Source organism: Microcebus murinus, chromosome 20 (genome assembly GCF_040939455.1).
Source record: "Microcebus murinus isolate Inina chromosome 20, M.murinus_Inina_mat1.0, whole genome shotgun sequence".
NCBI lineage: Eukaryota > Metazoa > Chordata > Mammalia > Primates > Cheirogaleidae > Microcebus > Microcebus murinus.
The window spans coordinates 4971072-4986669 of record NC_134123.1 but is presented as its reverse complement, the minus strand read 5'-3'; the positions used below and the strand labels follow the sequence as shown (position 1 = coordinate 4986669).

At 38.5% G+C, this 15598-nt stretch overlaps 1 protein-coding gene across 6 annotated transcripts; it reads right to left on the bottom strand.

Moving 5' to 3' along the window:
* Window positions 1–285: 285 nt before the first annotated feature.
* CNEP1R1 (CTD nuclear envelope phosphatase 1 regulatory subunit 1) lies at window positions 286–14506 on the bottom strand. Of its 6 annotated transcripts, none has more exons than XM_012788966.2 (6): window positions 14378–14506; window positions 13231–13302; window positions 10058–10131; window positions 5971–6080; window positions 5796–5850; window positions 286–1678 (listed from the first exon to the last, which is right to left on the bottom strand). In XM_012788966.2, exons 1-6 carry the CDS (start codon window positions 14400–14402, stop codon window positions 1637–1639), a joined length of 378 nt encoding a protein of 125 aa, XP_012644420.1. In that variant the 5' UTR covers window positions 14403–14506; the 3' UTR covers window positions 286–1636. The 6 variants fall into 6 exon arrangements, with proteins under 6 accessions (XP_012644420.1, XP_075851731.1, XP_075851732.1 ...); XM_075995616.1 differs by having other exon boundaries at window positions 286–1304; XM_075995617.1 differs by having other exon boundaries at window positions 286–1135.
* Window positions 14507–15598: the final 1092 nt, after the last annotated feature.

The following is a 15598-nucleotide window of genomic DNA, read 5'->3' as shown; positions in this document are numbered from 1 at the left end:
AGCTTTGTAGTTTGGAGGAAACTGGCAATCCAAGTTTGTAAAGAGCAATATGAGAAAACCTACATCTTATGATTAAAAGCCAAATGTTATTAGACTATCATGAATAGGACATATTAAAAGTAATAATAGCCTAATAAACTGGGTACCTACAATTGCTACTTAAAACTTGCTCTATTAGACACAGAGTTAAAGAAAAATATTTCAACTGGAACTAGGCTATATCTGATACAATGTTTTAAATATTTTCAGAGTTACAGATTTACAATAAACCAAAGAAAAGCCCAATACTGGTTATATATAAAGTATTTATTTTAATGCACATATTTACCTACAAAATTTACAGAAAATAAAACAAAGCAGAATATATAGAATACCCTCTTAAGACTTTTTAGGAACAGAGGATTTTATTGCTGCAGTTCAAAGAATAAAATTTTATACATGTGAAAGCTAAGATGAACATTTAAGTTAAATGGCAGCCTTACTAAAAAGTTTTTGTCTTGTTATTGAATTTTCAACTTTATGTTAAATGAAATTTAAAAGATTGCTCATGAAATAATTTAACCTTTTCAAAATCTTTTAATAAACAGGTAAAAGGCACCTCTAGTACTTTAAAATATTTACAGCAATCCCAATAGTTTGATTTTAAGGGCTATTATAGTACATGTGGCTATTATGCATACACAGTATGTCATTAACACTCTCTGAACAGTGAGAATTGTAGACTAGTTTGTGGTTCGGCTCCCACGCCATCCTGCAGTGGAGCGGATGATCAATTACACCTGTGCAGTACCAGTGTCACAGCAGGCCCACCACAGCATGAAATCCAGTTATTTAAAATAATAACTGTCAAATTCCCAGACAACACATAATTATTACTAAACTTGCATATTCACAAGCATTTGGGGTGTTCTTAAAATTATTAAAAAAATATAAATGATATTTAGCATTAAATGAAAACAATAAACTGAAAAATATAACCACAATAGTTGCTGGAGTTCAATATCTAGTTTAACAAAAAGTGTTTCTCAAATCATCTATAATTTCTTACAACATAATGGAGATGAGTTTTCCTCATGAATCCAATGTTTGTCCCGCAGTATGAATACAAGATAAGTGTATGTCACTTATCTGTTCTCTTGAAAGAAAAAAAAAAGTATAAGAATGAAAGGCACACATAATAGCCGGTCTTAAAGAGCTGTGGGATGGCAAGCAGATGTTCCTGAAATACTGGTGCAGGAGAACAAAGTCCATACAACATTTTTCTTTTTGTTTAACATTGGCATTGATTTGCTATTTACAGTCATCTGCAAAAATACATTATAAAAACTGAATGAGTTTCTGTTTCTAAGTTTAACTTAGTAACATACATACATACATACTTCACCTGCAAAAATCTTTGCAGGATCTGAAGTACTAAAGTGACACTAATACTGAAACACAGGTAATCAAAGGTACCAAAGCACTGATAACGTGAGTCATCATCATCAAGATAATCTGGGTAAATATTGCACACTTCTTGTCAGTTGTTGCTATGACCTTCACATATCCAACTGCAAAGGAATCCTTTATGGCTTTTTGCTGTATCACTTATTTGAAGAAAGGCTGTTTTAGGTCCCATAACAATGAGTGCAGACTGTCATTGAACATGAGGCCTAGGTTTCAAAATTAGTTTTCCTGTCTGTAAAAAATGAAAAAAAAAAATTTCAATATATAATTCTATGAAAAATGCCACCACCTATATGTAAGCCTTAAAGGGCATTCACAAGGTATCAGGAATTTCCCTGTACTTAGCAGAGGTTAACCACTTCAGTACGAGTGACGGTCGACTATAGTCAACAGCCACAGATGAACGCGCACAGTCGAGCGTCAACTATAGTCGACAGCCGTGATATGAAGATGCACAGCCAAACATCGACTTTAGCATTAATAACAAAACTTTTCTAATTTTTCATTTATCAAAATAAAATTGTGAACATTTAAAAATAACGTAATGAAAACATATGTGTATATGTTACCTATTCTGATTTACATTACAAGTAAAGCTGTCTGTAAAGTAAAACAAGCTTTCAGTGCTTTAAAGCTCTCCTCATCACACAGGAGCAAAACGGATTCGTCGTCAATGCACAGCGCAAACTGTCGTGCTAACTGTGAGTGCTGGCTGTGGGCAAGGTTTCGCGGCCGGTGAGCGCCGTACAGAAGTGGTTAAACAATTAATACTTATGTTTTCACAGTTTCCTTTGTGTGGAGCTTTCTTCTGAATTTTTTACTTTAAAACATACACTCACTCTGTCTGGGGTGCAGTGGCATGATCATAGCTCACTGCAGCCTCCAATCACCTAGGTGAGAGGGTCGCTCAAGTGATCCTCTCACCTAGGCCTCCTACGCAGCTAGAACTGCAGGCATGCACCATGCCACTTGGCTAATTTTTCTTATTTTTTGTAGAGATGGGGTCTCACTATGTTGCCAGGCTGGTCTCAAACTCCTGGGCTCCAGGGATCCTCCTGCCTTGGCCTCCCAAAGTGCTGGGATTACAGGTGTGAGCCACCGTGCCCAGCCCACACATACATGTCTTTATTTGAATTTCCTATCCACTGACTACCTAGAAATCAAGTCAATCAATCCACCGGTTAAAATAAAATTTCGTTTTTTTTAACTCAGAAGGTCCATTGTAAAAATAAAATTTCAACTAGTATAGACTTATGCCTCTTACTATATGAAGTTTACAATAATAAATAAAGTATGTATTTGAACAAAACATTACTCCTTTCCAACATAAAGTTTTAATTCCTCAGCTTAAAAAGTAAACCAATGGTTGGAGTAACAGACACTCATATGCTGCTAGCGTTCAGTATGGGGTAATGGGCCGAGTCATATTTATTTAAAAAATAATAAGCACATACTACATTATCCAAACAAGTCTACTTTTAGGAATTTATCTGGAAGAAACCAGATGTGAGTGTAAAGATGTACAAAGAAGTGTTATTAATGTATTCACTCCACATTTACTGAGTGCCTAATATGTGCCAGACCCTGTGTGAAGTGCTACGGATCCAACAACAAACTAAACAAAAACCCTTGTCTCTGTGTAGCTAAAGTTCTAGTGGGAACACAGATAAGATATTTACTGGGAATCAAACATTATGTCCAATAGGGGATTAAATTATGATGAATTCATTAAATGGAACAATATGCAATTCAATAGAATTAAAGACCTGAATTTAAGTATGTCAAAAAAATAATAAGATGAAAATAAAATTTTGTGGATGAATTTTTTAGAATAAAAAAAAAGAATGTAAGATCTCAATTGAGAGAATGTAGGTTAAAGGGATAAGGACAGGCAGGACCTTGCATATGGTTAATGTTCAGTAACTGGCAGCTCTTAAGTCCTAACGCTGGGTCAAAGCAGCAGGTTTGAAAAGTTAGTAACATCTGCCTTTCATAAAAGGTCAATGAAAATATACAACAAAATTCAAAACATAGTGATTAGCTTTGGGCTGATTCCCAGGTGGTTTTAATTAATGTACTTTATTTTTATCCTCAGGTCAAAAGTATTGGCAGGACTCCTGGTTACCTCCTGATTCTCACTTTCACTTAAATTTTGGCTGTTTAGGTTTTGGTAATTTCTTGATATCTTGGGCAGGGCCACAGATGACACAAGAATAGACATGAGTTGATTACTGATACTGGTTAATGTGTACATGAGAGTTCATTATACTCCTCCATTATGTTTGAAAATTTTCATAATTAAAATTTTAGAGCACTTCTTGTATTTTCCTGGATAGAGCTAGAATCCATTCTATTAAGTGAAGTATCCCAAGAATGGAAAAATAAGCACCGCATGTACTCACCAGCAAATTGGTATTAACTGATCAACACCTAAATGGACATATAGGATTAACATTTATTGGGTGTTGGGCAGGTGGAGGGGGAGGGGATGGGTATATACAAACATAATGAGTGCGTTGTGCACCAACTGGGGGATGGACACGCTTGAAGTTTTGACTTGGGGGGGGGCAAGGGCAATATACGTAACCTTAACATTTGTACCCCCATAATATGCTGGAAAAAAAAATAAATTAAAAAAAATATTCTAGAAAAAGGTACAACCTGAGTATATGGTTTGGTAATTTGTGCTTTTTTTTTTGTACCTAACACTTTATCTTGGAAATCATCCATAGATTTACTTACAAATTTACATAAAAGCTTACTTCTAGTTTTCTAAGACACAGCTACACCGAAGCCTGTTTTACTACTTCCCTGCTGAGAGGTGTAAAGATTGTCTCTTTTTACTTCTGCAAAGGATGTTGCAATGAACCACCTTACACTTGCCCCCTTGTGTGCATGTGTGATGGTTGCCCCACACCGCCTCGCCCCACCAGGGTAGAGACACAGAAGTAGAACAGTTAGCTCATGATGCGTGCAACATTTTACATTTTAAAAGAATGATGAAAAACTACTCTACAAAATGGCTGTACCAATTTATATTGCCAACACAATGTGCATGAGTGTATCAACGTCACCATAATACTAGAGTTAGCAGAGTATTTGCCAGTCTGACAGGTAAAGCAAATGAAAACTCACTGTTTTACTTCGCACTTCCCTGATTACAAATGAGGTTGTCTAGTCTTTATGTATGTTTATTGGCCATTTGTATTTCCTCTTCTGTGACATACTTTGCCCCATTTTTTAAATGGACTATTTGTCTTTTTCTTATTGACTTTTATTGTATTTTATTTTATTTTTTAAGAAATGGGGTCTTGCTCTGTTGCTCAGGCTGGGAGTGCAGTGGCATGGTCACAGCCCACTGCAACCTTGAACCCGTCCTCCTCCCTTAACATTATTCACATCTGGTTTTTTATTGATTTTTAATAGGTCTTTAAATATTCTGAATACTATACTCTATTATTAATATTACATACCTTACAAATACTTTCTTCTAATCACAGCTTATTTTCTTGCCTTTTGTTATACAAAAGTTTTAAATGTTGGTGCAATCAAATGTATCCCACTTTTTCCATTATGGCATTTTTATTTTTGCCTCTTTTTTTTTGAGACAGGGTCTCACTCTGTCATTTGGGCTTCACTGCAGTGACATCATCATAGCTCACAGCAATCTCAAACTCCTAGCCTCAAGCAATTCTCCTGCCTTAGCCTCCCAAAGTGCTGGGATTACAAACCACCACACCAGGTTGCATTTCTGTTTGTGTCTTAAGAAAGCTTTATTTTAGCTGGGCACAGTGGTACAGGCCTGTAGTCCCAATTACTTAGTAGGCCGAGGTGGGAGGAATTGTTTCAGGCCAGGAGTTTGAGTCTAGCCTCGGTAACATAGTGAATGCCATCTCTCTGGGTGGGAAAAAAAAAGTGAGACCCTGTCTCTACAAAAAATTAAAATAAAAAATTAACTGGGCATGATGGTGTGTACCTATAATCCCAGCTACTCAGGAAGCTGAGGCAGATGGATCACTTGAGCCCAGGAATTTGAGTCCAGCATGGGAAACACAGTGAGATCCTATCTCAGAAAAAAAAAGTAGTAAGATACATCATGATTTTATGTCATTAGCAAAGATTAAATTGCCAACTCTGCCAATTTAATTGTTAGACTCCATTGATTATTAGATGTATTTCAATGGTAGAGATGTTAAAATGTAAAAAAAGGGTCACGAATCAGTGCTATAAAGTATATTCCCACTATTAAGTCCACAGAGACAATTTATTGTTAATATCTGTTTTTCTAAAGCCAATTACTTCAGTCCTTTCATACAAGTCTATAATTTTCTAATGAAAAAAATACTTACATCATCACAAGACATATTGTATTCTGCTAATACCGTTCGACATCGAGCAGCTATACTGAATAAACGTGGTCAAAGGAAAATTTCTCATTTCAAGAGTAACCTTCTAACAATCACCCACATCACCAAGAAGGTATTTTAATCCAAGGAATAAAATTCAATCCATGGTAAAGGATACATTGATGGTGCAACTACTCTCTTGTGTATTCCGGCAAAGAACAAGCCTATTAGAGTTATACAGCTAATGGTGAAAAACGGATGATTCCATAATGATGTGAAGAAGGACACCTGTAAAACAAAATTTGAAATATAAAAATGTTAAAAATCATAGAATAATACTGATTCCTACCTTCCCACTCATATATAAATATATGTAATATTTTTATCATCTAAACTATGAAGATTTGAAGACTTCCAATAATCCTAGTTCTCTGTATTGCCATACTGTAAAAGAAAGACAATGTATATGCTTTGTATCTTCTATATAGCAAGACAGTCTAGCAACATTTTATTCATCCATTTTAAATACTTGAACCATTACAAATTCATTCCTATAATCAAAAACCAACCCTACTAAAGATATGTACTGAACTCTGTGTGGCTTAAAAAGATGAGGCCTCTGATCTCAATGAAAACAGAAGCCAAATATAATCTAATTACCTTTCCAAATGTTAACATTAACATTTGGTTAAAAATATTCCTTAAGAGAACTGAGCAAATTCTGCCATTCGTAACCTGGTCCCAGTCTAATTTTCCTTTCCTGCCACACTTCCACACCTGTGCTACCTTGTTACCTCTCTCCCTAACTAACTCCACAGCCTTATAAGATGCAGCTCCAGCATCACCCTTTCTCCCTGCAGAGGCAAAAAACAAGTTTGGTTTTGAAACTACTGAGATTTAGATGGCCACAAGACATTGAAGCAGGGAAAAATGATTAGTAGCTACCCACAAAGAACTAGAATTAAAGAGAAAGAAAGAGCTAATTTCAGATCTGTGTGTAATTAGATGACAGTACAAAATAGGACAATACACAATTCTAAGACTATGTAGAAGGACAAGAGCCCAGGATACGTGATTGGAATACTGAAGAGTGGGCACTGAAATCAGATGACTGGGGAACAGATATGTAGACCAAAGAAAGAGAGAAGACAAGCATTTACAACACCTGCAAAAATGAATCAAATGGATTAGTAATGAGATACGAGCAACAGAATCAAGCTAAGGACAGCCCCACTTCACTCTCACACCAACAGACTCACATGTACATGTTTCAAGACAGAGAACTAAACATGTATGCATATTTCAAGACAGAGAAAAACACCAGGGTGTCCAACATGGTAGTGGTTAAATAAGTTTGTCAGGTGAAGAAATGAGAGGCTGAAAACATCAGGAGGGAAGAAGTTCTCAGAAAGATATCCCAAAGAAAGGTTAATATTCCAGAAGAATACCTTCTTAAAATCTCTGAGCAGAGTTTAATTTTCATAAGCCAGCTCTGTGTTATGTGGCCTGCACAATGTTAGCACATACAGAGCTTTACGTCTTAATTTTAATTAGGTTAGTCAGTATCAGCCTTCTCTTCTGTGTGGCAATAAACAACTGCATGCCAACAGCAGTTCTCCCCCTCAGACTGGGCATTCATGCACTTTTCAATCTGCCATATTCTCTCTCTCCCTAGTTTCTTCCAGCTAGCCACTGGCGGCTAAGTTGGCAACTCCTGCTAGACACAATTGCTGGTTAAAACTTTTGTCAGGTTCGAGGTTATTAAATACTGAAATATAAAGAGCCAACCCTTAGGCTAATAGTCATATTCTCACCTAATTTAGAAAATTATATTAACTACATAGTTTTGGGCCTATTTCAAATTACATTTAATTCTGTGTTTTATTAAGATCTCAACTAGCTGAAATCAGCTTATATTTTTCCCAATTAGAAGTCAGACTCATTTCCCAAGACAGATCTTTTTCAATCTTCTCGCCAGCCTCCTTCCAATCCTCCCCTAAAGATGAGTACCAAGTGGAGCCTTAAGATCAGATTTTTATAAATGAACACACAGGAGAGTTTCTTGTCTGCCATCGAAATCCTCTATTAACATAAAATTCCATCACCAACCTCCCCTGCTTCCCATCCTTTTACATCTCCACCTCAGTGGATAAAGTCAGGGAGATCACATGCTAAATAAACCTCTGGCTGTCTATCTACACTGCTATTGAGAATGATGACAAAAGCCTTACTATTAGGTTTTCCTTCTGTATAACCTAAAAGGTAATAAATAAAGCTACTGGGAATAGTCTTAATTACAGCTTAAAAAGAAGGAATTTTAAAGATTTGTGGAAAGCACATCATTTCAACCAAACTGCACTGGGGGAAAATCTTCACTGAAAATTTGAAGACTACTGCTTCTCTAATAAAAAAGCCTGACTTTGAAAAGGTTCAAGTTAGTAGAAAGTGGTAGAAATTTGAAAAACATGCTATCAGCCTTCATCAAGAAATGTTTCAAGAAATAACATTATGAATTCTGTTATTGTATTTGGTATAGGAATATTCTTGCACAGTACCCAAGGGGAGAGCTCTACCTGTTTCCTATATTGAACTTCAAGCAGGAAATTGTTTGAGATAAATGCCGAGAAAGAAAAGCTTTGCTAGCTTCAATGAACTGATACATGACTTCTCCTCACAGATAATGAAAATCATAGAATTAACTGTGACTTCATTGATTAGATAACTTTGAGAGCAACTTTTTTTTTTTTTGGAGACACGGTCTCCCTCTGTCACTGAGGCATCAACCATAGCTCAGTGCAACCTCAAACTCTACAGGTGTTTGCCACTACACTCAGCTAATTTCTCTATTTTTTGTAGAGATGGGGTCTCACCCTTGCTCAGGCTGGTCTCAAATTCCTGACCTTAAGGAACGCTTATGCTTTGGCCTCCCAGAGTGCTAGGATTACAGGCATGAGCCACTGTACCTGGCCCTGGAGAGTAACTTATATAATACAATTCTGGCAATTGTGCTGGACCACACCGCCTATATATCAGTGACCTGGTTTCCTTCCTGGTTTTGACCTCCTACTCTGTTTTTTATTTATCCCTACTTTTTTTTTTTTTTTTTTTTTGAAACAGAGTCTCACTTTATTGCCCAGGCTAGAGTGAGTGCCGTGGCGTCAGTCTAGCTCACAGCAACCTCAAACTCCTGGCTCAAGCAATCCTCCTGCCTCAGCCTCCCAAGTAGCTGGGACTACAGGCATGCGCCACCATGCCTGGCTAATTTTTTCTATATATATTAGTTGGCCAATTAATTTCTTTCTATTTATAGTAGAGACGGGGTCTCGCTCTTGCTCAGGCTGGTTTCGAACTCCTGACCTCGAGCAATCCGCCCGCCTCGGCCTTCCAGAGAGCTAGGATTACAGGCGTGAGCCACCGCGCCCAGCCTATCCCTACTTTTTTTTTTTTTTTTTTTTTTTGAGACAGAGTCTCGCTTTGTTGTCCAGGCTAGAGTGAGTGCCGTGGCGTCAGCCTAGCTCACAGCAACCTCAAACTCCTGGGCTCAAGTGATCCTGCTGCCTCAGCCTCCCGAGTAGCTGGGACTACAGGCATGCGCCACCATGCCCGGCTAATTTTTTTTTTTGTATATATATTTTTAGTTGGTCAATTAATTTCTTTCTATTTTTGGTAGAGACGGGGTCTCGCTCAGGCTGGTTTCGAACTCCTGACCTTGAGCGATCCGCCCGCCTCGGCCTCCCAAAGTGCTAGGATTACAGGCGTGAGCCACCGCGCCCGGCCCCTACTTTTTATTACACTTCTATTTTGCTATTTTATCATCTATGTTTCCTGTAAAGTCTCAAATACTTCATGGAATAAAAAAAGGTATTAAGAGAGATAACTCAGAAGGAAATGTTATTATATGATTTTTAAAAGCTGGCACTGATGACATTAAATGAACACATCAGAACAAAGAGAATGTTCACAATGAAATAAGTAAAAATAATATATGCAAAAAAATGTAAAAACTATACAAATTCAGAAATAATGTAAGTGGAATAATATTTCTTAGGTCTTTTCCCTTGTAAAGATACTTAATTCACCATAGCCAGCCAAAGTTTTCCTTATGCAAATTAATATAAGGAATATTTTAATATGATTAATATTGCTAGTAGTAATAATAGTTAACATTTGACTAATACTTTATAATTAACAAAGTACAAAGGGATAACAAAGCAATATCCCTTATCTCATTTAATCCACTAAAGATTTTAAAACAAAACTTCTACCTTTTGTGTCTCAGGATCTATTAACCAGTTCCAGGCACCAGTAGCTGTACAGACAGATACCACTATAAGAAGCACTGATAAAAGATAAACACAAAATTAGTAAGCAAATACACTTTTACTATTTGATACTACCACCACCAGTTCCTAATAAATGGCAGCCAAAAAATACAGCACTTTATCAAATGGAAAACGCACAGACTAGAGTTGGGCATTAGGAGACCTGCCATATGACCTTGAGAAATTCTCTTAAACAGTGTCAACCTTAGTTTTTGATACTGTCTCCCTTGTTATTAATACTTAGTCAGAATTTATGAAGACTAATGAAATTAAAAGAACTCAGATGGTAAAACTGCAACATTAGTAAAACTGCAACATAAGATTCTATGTTATGTAACTTTTATGGTGTTCTGTGATTTCGCAGATTTTATAAATCCAAATTAAAAAAAAAATTCTCATTTTCTAAAGTCAACAAACCAAACAAAGACTCCTTTTTGAATGTACTAATCAGTCCTACTAAAGGATTTCTGCCTTGCAGACAACTGCCTGCTGTTGAGTTAAACAAAAGTCAGTGTAGGAAGTATGGAGCATGCCAGTCAGTATCAGATTTTCTTTAGGGACTTAAAGGAATATAGGGTAGAAATTACTGCTAGTGGAATTTAGAAAAGGTTTCTTTCTCCCCACTAAGCCAGAATTATTTCAGAAATTCTAAATAAACTATAAGTAAAACTTAAAAATAAATATCCACAGATGATGACAGTTGCCTTTCAGTTAGGATGCATAGCTTTTTCAAATGTAGAGCATTTCCAAAGAGCAACAGAAATATAGTAAAAACTTAATTATCTAGAATTCCTGGTGATGTACTTTTAGAAAAGGTAAATCACAGAAAAAAACTCTCATTTTAGGTATTTAATAATAGAATCAAAATTTCAAAATCATGTTCTGAGCTCGGGAATTGATTAAACTCAATTTCTTATAATTCTATATTTCCAAAAATTCACCATTATCACACAGGTATTTTTTTTAATGAAGCAAAAGCAAAAAGGTCCCAGAAAGGACCTCACATGTATGCTTTATTTGGTTAGCCAAACCGATGTCATTTATATGTAAGTGCTGAGACTGTGAGTCAGAGAAAAAGTAAAGTGTGTTCATAATACTGCATTTTATAAGAGAACACAGCATCATATACAATTTCTCAAGTAACAGTGAAACAAAGATTTTAGGGATAATACCTAGGAATCTAGGTAAGCCAGAAAACCTGAGAAAATCATTATCTATATATTCTGACCAATCAGAATTCTCACAGAATATGATTAAAACTTTGCAAATTGGCCAGGCATGGTCATGGCTCATCCTTTAATCCAAGCACTCAGGGAGGCCAAGGTGGGAGGATCGCTTGAGCTTAGGAGTTCAAGACCAGTATAAACAAGAAGAGCGAGACCCCGACTCTACTAAAAATAGAAAAATCAGCTAGACATTGTGTCATGCTTGTGTAGTTCAGCTACTCCAGAAGCTGAGGCAGGAGGATTGCTTGAGCCCAGGAGTTTGAGGTTGCTGTGAGCTAGACTGATGCTACAACACGCAGGGCAACAAAGTAAGACTATGTCTCAAAAAACAAAAACAAAACAAAACAACAACAACAGAAAAAACCTTTGCAAATCGATTTAATAAAAATTACAGGAAAAATATTTATACAGAAAAAGATCCCTGGCACAGTGGCTCATACCTGTAATCCTACCACTTTGGGAGGCCAGGATAGGAGGACTGCTTGAAGCCAGGAGTTTGAGACCAGCCTGAGCAAGAGTGAGATCCTATCTCTATTAAAAATAGAAAAATTAGCTGGGCTGTGTAGCACAAGCCTGTAGCCCCAGCTACTTGGGAGGCTGAGGCAGGAGGACTGCTTGAGCCCAGCAGTTTGAGGTTGCAGTGAGCTATGACGATACCATTACACTCTAGCCCGGGAACAGAATGATACTCTATTTTACAAAAAACAAACAACCCCCCTCCCTCACCAACTTCAATAGTGCTCTTTTGTTCCTGCACATTGAGTTACACTTTGAAATAAAATATGTCCTCAATGTGTGCTACTGTACTTGCTTCTTGACAAGAATTAAATTTCAATAATGAACATCCAAGAAATTTTTTTTTTTTTTTTGAGACAGAGTCTCGCTTTGTTGCCCAGGCTAGAGTGAGTGCCGTGGCGTCAGCCTAGCTCACAGCAACCTCAAACTCCTGTGCTCGAGTGATCCTTCTGCCTCAGCCTCCCGGGTAGCTGGGACTACAGGCATGCGCCACCATGCCCGGCTAATTTTTTATATATATATCAGTTGGCCAATTAATTTCTTTCTATTTATAGTAGAGACGGGGTCTCGCTCTTGCTCAGGCTGGTTTCGAACTCCTGACCTTGAGCAATCCGCCCGCCTCGGCCTCCCAAGAGCTAGGATTACAGGCGTGAGCCACAGCGCCCGGCCGAACATCCAAGAAATTAAGACTGGTCCCAATGCAGGTTAGCAAAGTGTTTTGTTTGATGATCTCATCATTTGTATGTTTATCCAAATTTCTTACATATTTCCAGGGGGCAGTAACCACAATTCGTTCAAATCATATTTTGAAGCACTCATGATATTTATGAATACACAGTAATAATGTGAATTTCTTTTCTCCATCAGGCTCCAAAGCAACACAATTATGGTTTGTTAAAAATCAACTACAGGTAATTTCATAACCTTTGCAAGTACACATTAAGTAATATGATTTTTCTTAATAAAATTTTATTCAATAGTTTGTAGGCAAATTATAAAACTGCTTAACAGACTATTGAAATTTTTATGTGTTATCAAAATTGGAATATTTGTTTAATAAAAATTAAAGTCTATGTATTTTAATGGAAAAATAAAAATTCAACTACAATAAATGGATTGTTCTTTTAGAGAGACCAGTTATGATTTTATTTTCTTAAAAATTTCTTTATAATGCATTGTTTACAATGTTAAATAAATATAAAAGTTGCCTAAACCAAAAGAAATCTTATGATTTACTAAAAGTAAGCATTTGCTAATCTAGAATTTTATACAAAAATCATTCAAAAATTTTATACAAAAAGCAAATCATTCCTACATATGGAAAAAGTATCAACTATCAGTTTATTTTCCCTTAAAAAACATTCAGGAACTTACTTCTCCAACGTCCAGTGGCAGGTTGCAAACAATGAATATATTCAGTAAGTCTCCTCTCAAAAGCTTTGAGATCTAGGTAAAAAGATTTCAATTTTCTAATTAGCCACTCTTAACTAGTTTGAGTCTATTAAGACAAAATTTTAGATACTCTAACTGCTTCAGGTCTTACACGCCAACTTACATGTATCACTGCACTGTTTACTTCGTTTACTATGACAGCTTTAAGCACTTGACAAAAGCATTAGGTTTATTTAACTCCAATTTCACATATAAGGAAACTGGCTGGTTTACTTTTAGAAGCTTCGTTAAATAGTATGTGGAAAAATCAGCAGCAACCTCAGCCGGCGCCAAAAGCTAGAATTTTGGGGGATGCAAATAAAAGGATCAAAATCAGGTCGAGTTTTAATTCTGTTGGAACCAAAAACGTTCTGCTAGAACGTCATTACCTGCTACCAAAGTCTTTGAGGTCTAATCGCCGGCAGTTACCGACCCTAGTGTCTAGCTCTTACATTTAATGAACGGCTCCGCTGTCTGGTCTTACTAGACTTCCAGACGCTGATAACCGGCGGGTGTGGAAAGACACTCCCCGTTCCTCCTTCCAAATGGGTTGCAGGTGATCTTCCTGGCACTATCGAAGCGCCGACGCCTAATTCTAAAACACAGGGGCGTCCAAGATGCTCTCTCCGAAGGAGAGGTGGGGTATCCTTTCCACAGTGGTGTGTTTTACACTTTGAAAGACCAAGAAGCACGTCCTAACCTCGACAGTTACCGGAAACCACAGCAGGACTGGGGAGACGACTTGTCGGGTTGTAGGAATAGAATGAGGATAAAATGAATAACCAGAATAACCACACCACAGTGCACGGCGTGCAAGCGTTTGCCAATGAGCAGAAAGCAAAGTGAAACCCGGAGAGGAGCTCCACGGTCTGCGCAGGGCTTGGAGAATGGAGGGAGCTGCTGCACGGCCCCCGGCGCCGGGCCAGGTCCGGCCGCCCCTCGGCAGGTCCCCGCGCCCCCAAGCCCCGGGCCCCGCCACTCCATCCTCCGCGGCCTCCTCTCCCCAGGCGGGGTGTCCGCGACTGCGGGCCCTCCGCAGCCCCGCCAGCTTCCGAGAGGAGTCCTGGGACGGGCCCGGGGCCCACCCTACCTTCCGCCTGCTCCAGCGAGTTCATGTCGGGCGGCAGTTCGGGTCACTGCCGCGGGCCCGTCCGCATCGCAGCTTCCGCGGCCCCCGCCCGGCCCGCAGCGCCAACCCCCACCTCTAACCGCTCCCTTCTGCCCCTCCCCGTCGCACCGCCCCTTGCTTACATCCGCCACGCTTATTGGGCACTTTTGCCAGACCGCCCAACTAAAACGGCTTTCTATTGGCTAACTCCTGCACAGGCCGCGGGGCCTAGCGTTGGACGGTCCGCCGGAGGGACCAAGAACTGCCGGCGGCCAGGCTGGCGTAACGCTGGCGCCGCCTCCTGCCCCGGGGAGGAACTGCAACCTGTGCGAGCCAGGTCACTCATTCACGAATTCCTGATTGGTTCCCTGCTTGGTTTTCTCATTCCTCAAAGGTTGACTGAGCGCCCACTACTTTCAGGGCAACAGAAATCAACAAGCTGGCCCTGCCCTCAAGGATCTCAAAGGGAAACAGAATGTGAACCGAGTAACTAGAATCCCAAATAATGTATTATCTTAATTATGGTACCCTAGATACCCAACCCCTTGTAAGCGTTCCTGTCTTGGTTACTTTCTTCTCGCATCACCCAACTTTCATGAATCATAAACGAGGCAAAGTATAAACTCCAATACCTATCACTTTAAAAAAATCCGTAAGGGATTGATTACATTTATATTTGATTACAATGTGCCTTCTTGCTCATTTTCTGGTGGTCATTCATTCAAGAACTATTTATTGCATAACATGCTAGGCAATGTATTTATCAGGGATACAGTTATAAGCAAGATAGACAAGATTCCTGTCCTCCAACTGGAAGGATTACATCAGGCAACAAACATGCAAATAAGGAATTGATTTCAGATAAGAATAACTCTATGAGGGAAGAAGGGGGTAATTTAAGATACAGTAAGATAAAGGAAGGTTGGCAGGCGCTATTGTTCTGGGAGGGCTTCATGGGGCGGGGCATTTTACTTGAGAACCCAGAGATGGATGAGAAGAAACCAGTCATGCAAAGATGAGGGCTGAGAAGGTTCTAAGCAGCACTGAAATTTTTCCAGTCCTGGTATTTTCAATATTTTATTCATCCTCAACCTTCCTCTTTCCCACTTGCCAGCAGAATTAACTGACACCTCTCCGGCTTACTTCACTTTGTAGTTTTCTCTACGACAGCACTTCTCACTTTTAGAGAGCTTTCCTCTGTCC

Bases quoted from the DNA above. Each gene is read 5' to 3' on its own strand.
- CNEP1R1 (XM_075995616.1), bottom strand. From the start codon at position 14,402: ATGAACTCGCTGGAGCAGGCGGAAG. The intron at 10,132-13,230 runs GTAAGTTCCTGA...ATCTTTTATCAG, and splicing joins TGCCACTGGACGTTGGAGAA to TGCTTCTTATAGTGGTATCT. The intron at 1,305-5,795 runs GTAAGTATTTTT...GTATTTTTGCAG, and splicing joins ACAATATGTCTTGTGATGAT to ATGACTGTAAATAGCAAATC.